Source organism: Microtus ochrogaster, chromosome 17 (genome assembly GCF_000317375.1).
Source record: "Microtus ochrogaster isolate Prairie Vole_2 chromosome 17, MicOch1.0, whole genome shotgun sequence".
Classification (NCBI taxonomy): domain Eukaryota; kingdom Metazoa; phylum Chordata; class Mammalia; order Rodentia; family Cricetidae; genus Microtus; species Microtus ochrogaster.
This window is the reverse complement of record NC_022019.1, coordinates 7,843,815-7,851,084: the sequence shown is the minus strand read 5'-3', so window position 1 is coordinate 7,851,084 and position 7,270 is coordinate 7,843,815. Positions and strand designations below refer to the sequence as shown.

General features: G+C 41.0%; 1 protein-coding gene across 2 annotated transcripts in view; it reads right to left on the bottom strand.

Moving 5' to 3' along the window:
• Positions 1 to 5,484: 5,484 nt before the first annotated feature.
• The window catches only part of Xpo4 (exportin 4), an 85,118-nt gene continuing 83,332 nt past the window's right edge, over positions 5,485 to 7,270 (bottom strand). Inside the window, exon 23 of one of the 2 annotated variants that reach the window (XM_005355428.3) lies at positions 5,485 to 5,742. In XM_005355428.3, coding sequence (XP_005355485.1) covers positions 5,545 to 5,742 — 198 coding nt within the window. In that variant the 3' untranslated portion in view covers positions 5,485 to 5,544. The remainder of the gene's footprint in view (positions 5,743 to 7,270) is intronic. The other variant, XM_026783231.1, reaches the window with a different exon arrangement.

Here is a 7,270-nt window from a genome sequence, read left to right as displayed (position 1 = left end):
TGGGCTACACAGATTAATAGAAATGGTTAGGTCAATATGTAAGAGCTAGCCAATAAGAGGCTGGAACTAATGGGGCCAGGCAGTGTTTAAAAGAATACCGTTTCCGTGTAATTATTTCAGGTAGAGCTAGCCGTGCGGGCGGCCGGGTGGTGGGACACAACCCGCTGCTCGTATTTCAACAGAAGGAATTAAAGAAAAGCTTAAAAGGTGAAGGAATCATCAACGGAGAGCTGGTGCAAAAAAGGGGGGCCAAGTTCCTGCCTCAGCAGAGCGGGAACAATACTTGGCACAATACTTGTGGTTCTACCTTTAGAGTCAAAACACCAGAAAGGGATTTTGTAATCTCCCTTCTTGGCTAAGGAAAGCTGCTGAGGCCACGAATATGTCAGGGTCATCCCTGATTGGAGGCCCGAGACCACTGTGTGAAGCTATGAAGGTGACCGACAGAGCTGTGGAAGACCTGCCAAGGAAAGCTGCTAATAGGGAAGAGAAGCAACCCAAGAGAGAGGTGTGCTGCAGTTAACAAAGCTGGAAGCAGCTACAGGTCAGACACAGAGATGCAGAATCTGGAAGTTGCTCTACTAGCTTTCTGTCTTGCTTTGGTCCAGCATTTGCTCACTGTCCTCCCTTCCCTCCCTTTCAGAAGGTAATGTATGTCCTGTCCCATTGGATTTTGTAAGTATGTGATCTGCTTTTTGATTTTTACAGGATATCATGATTAGGAGATCTCCAGGAGTCTTCAGACTCTTACACACTGTTGGGATTGTTATAGAATATAGAAACTTCTAATTTGACTGCATTTTCCCTACATGATATCGCTATACAAGCCTCTAGGGGCCCGGGAGTACAATGTCATGGTTTGATTAAAAGCCACTGGGAAGCAGCACTATTTTAAAGGATTTGGAGGTGTGGCTTTGTTGAAAGAAGGGTGCTGGGGGTGGGAAGACTGGCCCAGTGGTGCTTTCTTCCTGCTACCTGTGGATCAGATTTCAGTTACTTCTCCAGCACCATGTCTGTCTGTGTGCTGCCATGCCTCATACCATAATAACAGACTAACCCTCTGAAACTGTAAGCAAGCCCCCAGTTAAATGATTTCTTTTATAAGAAAGACTGTGGTCATAGTATCTCTTCAAAGCAACAGAACACTAATACAACACCCATGAACAAATCACACGTGGTCAAACCAAAATATAATAAAAATATTTAGTGAAAACACATATTTTAAAGCCCATTGAAGGATTTAAAAAATACAAATCAAGTTTTATCAATTTGATATTCAGATTGTAATTGGCTTAACACATAGCCTTGGTTTATTTCCTAAAATCATACTGCAGTATCTTTTCAAAAATTAAATGCCTTCATTAGTTATATTAATAGAGGTAAATATGTAGACAGTATACTCATCCCTGGGTTTCTTAAAAAAAAAAATAAACTAAAAAGTCTTAGTGTAAGTTTAAAACTTTAATATTTATAAATTTAAAAATGTTACACGTGCTGAATGATAGCAGTGCTGACATTCTGTGGGCACTAGACCACAGCTCACTGCATAGAGCTTCCTTTTGTACATAGAGTAAGATCACAATACCAGGGTTTGCCATTTGTCATGATTTCGTGGTAGACACCACACCAGGAAACCTGGGTTTAGAGCACACTTGAGGTCAGATTCCCCACCCCCACCCCCAGTAGGTACATAGTGCAGACACGGTAAAGAACCCGGGCTGGGAAATTAGCCGCTAGAGCACACCTGACAGCTCCAAAGAGCTAAGAGGCCTAAAAATGCAGACACAACAAGAAAGCCAAACCTTCAGGCCACAGGGGTACCGAGAGCTGCCTACTGCAGTCACACATCTCCCACTGGCCAGGACAGTCTTTACAGAGACCTCCACACATCTACAGAACAGAAACACTTCTCCGTCCATCTTCAAAACTAGCAAAATCAAAGTCCATTATTAATCTTCTACTTTGACCTGAACCAAATGTACTCTTTGGCTATATAAGTCATGGTTTCCCCTTATAACCAACCAGGAACACTTCACAATTCTTATGCCTAAGGAAAAGTGAAGTTAAACTTGAGCCATGGCCCTTTAAATCAACTTGAATTTAACAAGATGTCTAATTTGGACATTTTTCTAATTCCAGAAAGTTAAGTTTTAAAGAAATGCAATGTTTCCAGAAAAACCCACTTACACTTTCAAGTAACTTAAAAATACTATTACAGCCTCAAATTATCTGTTATTCTGTGGGAAATTTTATAGAAAATTTATAATGTTAAAAACTTCATATCCAAATGAGTTCCTTATTCTTAGAAAAAAAAAAAAAAAACAAGAGACACCTCTGCACAACACTGCAGTTCCTTCAGACTCAAATGCTGAGTTTGGTACTGAGATCCCGTAGTGATCACTCGCAAAACAGGGCCCATGACAATCACCTCTACTAACAGAGACGGCAAACAAAATATATGTAAATACATAACAAAGAAAAACATATTCAGGGTACAATCAACACTACCTATCCCCTAGGAGACTCTGACCTGAAATACTTGAAACTGACAGCTAGCATTCCGTCAGTACTTGAGGGCTTCATACAAGTACTAACAGAAAGGAGACAGGCGGCAACATAGTCTTGACCGCAGGAAGAGCACTGAGTGATGCTGAGTGGGAAAGATTATAGATCTGCTTGGTTTTGAAGTGAAAACTGGGACAGAGTATCTGATTATCATTAGATATTTTTCCATACAATCAATTTGAAGTTTTTAAGTTTGGGGAAAATCTCGACAGAATGTACACAAATTGTCATTTGTATCAGACAAAAACAATACAGTCACATTGACATAACAGTCTTCCCCCAGAATAATATTCAACTGCTGTGTTAGAAAGGACACTGTCAAATACAACAACCCAGCACAAAGACATCAGTCAAACTACCCTCTGCAGAGGCCACAAGAGCACAGCCGAGGGGGTCACATCAGCACCACTGTTAGCGTACAACCTCCCTGCCTGGTGACTCTGATGACTTAGTGATTGCGCCCTGGGGAAAAAAATGGTCAAGAAGCATAAGATGAGCCAAGGCGAACAATAGTATGGGGAAATACAGGTTAGAGGATGCGCTATGAACAAATGAAATTTAACACAAAAGAGGAAAAGTCAAATATCTGACAGCGAGCGTCCTCTTAACATGTATTTTAAAAAGTGCACAAATGATTTAACAGTCAGTTTAAATTGGAAAACTAGTCCATGACCATGAAATCCATGGCCTCAATACCCACTGGGTGAAGAGCATCAGGAAGTGGAACAGCAACAAAACCCAGAGGTTCATAAAGCACTTGTAAACAACAAAGCCGGGCAAAGGAAAAGACCAAACTAAACAAATACTCAATAAAGCAAACAAATGCAAACACACACCCTGAAAAATCTAGGTGGTACAAGTGGCATTCCCGTTATCTGAAATATGGTGGCGTCATTCACTGTCAGTTGGCCATTAATCAATGTTCTGGTGATCATTTACGCATTATTTGGTCCAATCTAAAATAAAACTTCCTTCAATTAAAAGTGGTGTAACAGAACCGGAGTATCATACTAGTATCCGGACAATTTCATATAGTTCTGTCTGTATAGAAGCTATACTCAGATGCCTTCTCACTGCACCCTTCCCCACCCATCTCCACGTGAACTTAGGCCCATGGTTATAACTCGCACAGCACACACAAACCACACCCGCTGAGGAAAACAGACATCAAGAACAACACAAAACAGAGAGATTACTGATGTAGAGCACTTCAAGTTAAGAGAAAAAGAATCAAAAAGCACTCCTTTCCAAGAACTTAAAATACAGAGCATGTGGAGAATGCTACTGTTTTCCTTCTTTGTAGTATTTAGAAATTTTTCTTCCTCCATGCTTACTGTTACTAAATGGTGATCAATACAGAAGAAAGGATTCTCAAAAAGTTATGGACCTCAGCTCTGCGTCCACTCAAACCTACCATCACAGGAATGGGATGCTCTGTCTATAGAGCCATACAATGTCTCCAGAGCATCAGATGCTAAGGTGCGTGCAGAGACGTCAACAGCAGAGGAGCCTGCCCCTCCACGGCAGTCTCAGATGCACCTGGGCAGAAGCATCTTGGTGCCACTATACTCTGTGACTGGTCCTGCAGTTTCCAAGGACTGCTGTTTATAAATGAGCTTTTATTTTCATAATTAAAACTGGCACACAAAATTAAGTGGAGCACAGTAGCAGTATAAAAATCCTGATTATAAAAGCCAGAGGATCTAAAGTGAATTTTTCTCTTTCTCTCTCTCTCTCTCTTTTTTTAAAAAGGACGGATCATACTTTGTAACCCAGACTAGCCTGGCATTCATGACTATGCCTGGCTAAAGATAAATTTTTAGTCTCTGAAACTGAACTAGTGTGGCTCCTGTGACTTGAGGATAACACCCACTTTAGCATAATTATTGCCCCTAATGCCCAATGTGCAATAGTCTGTGTGAAGTGGTAATTCACATCCATTAAAAAGTTATTGCTTAAGCAAGCCATCCAGAGTAGATACAGGCTGTGTGGTTGGACAGAAACACAGAGAGGTAACCACATGGGGTTTCTCGTTTCATTTCACTGGGAAACACACATAAATACATAATCAAAGGGGCAGAAGGGTCATAGCAGCTAATACCCTAAGCCAACTCTTACGTGTCAAGACTAATTTCGCTCTAAAACAAATCTGGTTTGTCTTTTCCTCTTAAAATTAAGGCAATGAAATGGCTACAGTTCCTAAAGTTAAGGGTACGAAACAGAAATATATACGCATTTCCCTCAAGTTCAGGCATCACCGTCTGATTAGAAACCTGCAATAATTACACGAGACCTGCAACGCTGAGGACGAAAGGGAAGGAAGGTGGGGAAGGGGGAAGATGAACAATGAAACTAACAGACACTCACTGATGATTTTCTTCCTGCATAATTATAATCACTGTAGGGAGGAAAAGTAGGAAAGCACAAAATCTCTTAAGAGTTTTCACCATCTCTTGCACTGATTCAAAATGTTTAGGATAACAAAGGGGAAGAACTTATTAAAATGGAGACCCCAGAGCTAACCAGGTATTCTGAAGATGCCCAGTAGGGCCCAAGAATCCACCCCTACAACCAGTTCCCCAAGAGATGAGGGGAATCTATGGACATTTTGAAAAATAATTCTGAAAACATACCACCTTTGGCTAGTCACCTATGCTTTGATAAAAGGGCAAAAGGCACTGAATAGGAATTTCATGGTGCCCATATCTGTTTGCACATATATGGAATTGCATTTTGAAATTTTAAATCACCATTCAGAATCTAGAAGACAAATATATGGCAGATCATGGCTAACACCTAATAACAGAAGCTGATTTTAAGTTGACCTCTCCTGTTTAACCAAATTCCACATCGAAGTCTCAGGCTCTCCAAAATCCAAATGGTCAAATGAACTGAGGAATAGGCCAAGACTCAAGTCAACTTTCAGCAATTCAGTGCACTTTGCAGAAAGGATCTAAGTTAAGAATATAGCTCTGAGGTTTATTTCACACAAAGGAGACCACCAACATTTGCCATAAATTCTTCTAAACTCTTTAGGAAGGCCATCTTCTGCTTCCGGTCCAGGGTAGGAGGAGTGCTGCTTGCAGTGAGCTTGTTGAAGGCATCTGCTAATCTCTGGTAAATGATTGGGTCCTGCTGACTTGACAGTAATGTCTCAACTAGTTCAGAATACTCAGCCTGCAAAGGAAACAAGATAGTCATAAGAATGCCTTAGGGGAATTCTAGCAGGGACTATGGAGTTGGTTCTAAGGCAGGGCAGACCACTCTTTCCAACATCAGTGATTACTGTTCTCAATTTATTTGTAGGTTAATTCATTTAATATGTAGGCTGCTATGAGACTGACACTACCAATGTTCATACTTTACAGATGAATGTTCTGCCAGCTGAAGTAACACATTCAAATTTACACTTATAAAGCAACAGTATGGGCAATCTGGTTCCATGTGCTCCCAGCTTTGTGGTACTGCCTTTTCTATTTAGTTTGCATTTTGTACAAAAGCCCTATGTCTATATTGTGATGGTGAACAGTTCTCGTGCGGACACCTTGTCCACCCAGCTCCAAGGACAGCAGAGGCACAGTAGCACAAGTGTAGAGGTTTGAGAGCTCTCGCAAGGTGGAGGTAGAACATTTTGAAAGTCCCAAGCCAGCATTGTAGCCAGTGGCTTTGGATAAAGGGCAGGGATAATTTAATGTAGTGGTGGTATTTTTTATCTTTGGTATTCTCTCTCATAACATTAATATACAGGTAAGTAGGCAGAGGCTGGAGGGAAAGTCACCTAGGCCAGAAGTGCTGTGGAGAAAGCTGGTCTGCCATTAATTTCCATGAACTTCTTGGGATATCACAACAATAAAATGATGAAATCAGACATCACGTAGAGCAGAAGAGAAGCAGGGTGCAGCTTCCCAAATTCCCACCCTCATCGTCTACAGCACTGAGCCAGGGCTACCTTAGCTGCCCTTTCCAAAGGACAGAAGGAAGCCAGTATAACTTCAAATCATTGCCCTATCGCCAAGAAACGGTCAGGCAGCAAGAACCACACTAGTTGTTCCAAAGTGCTCACTCTGCTTTCTGTCTTTCCAGGGGACAAAAAACATTTTTTACACTTATTTATTTATTTATTTATTTATTTATGTGTATGTGTTGTCAGAGAACAACTTGCAGGAGTTGGTCTTCTCCTTTCACCATGCTTGTTTTATTTCTTATAAATGTTCTTACGCTTGTTTATTTATTTGTGTGTGTAAACAACTTGCAGAGTTAGTTCTTTCTGTCCACCACATATATAGGACTCAAGGATTGAACTCAGGTTATCAGGCTTGGTGGCAAGTACCTAAAGTGCCCTCTGACCCATCCTCCTGGGCTCCCTTGAGTGTCTCTAAAATGTACATAGTCTAAAAGCCATCAGACAAGGAAATCAGAATGTACTGCTTGCACACACAGGAAAGAAGCCCATTGTCCTAGTAAGCAACATGATGGAAGGGAGCACACACCTGAAAGGAAATACCTTTTTTTTGGGGGGGGGGGAGTTAGATATCTATTTAGCGGGTTATGGAAGGGAAGAGGAAGGAAGGAAGGAAGGAAGGAAGGAAGGAAGGAAGGAAGGAAGGAAGGAAGGAAAAAAATGAAAGAAAGAAAGAAAGAAAGAAAGAAAGAAAGAAAGAAAGAAAGAAAGAAAGAAAGAAAGAAAGAAGGAAGGAAGAAGGAA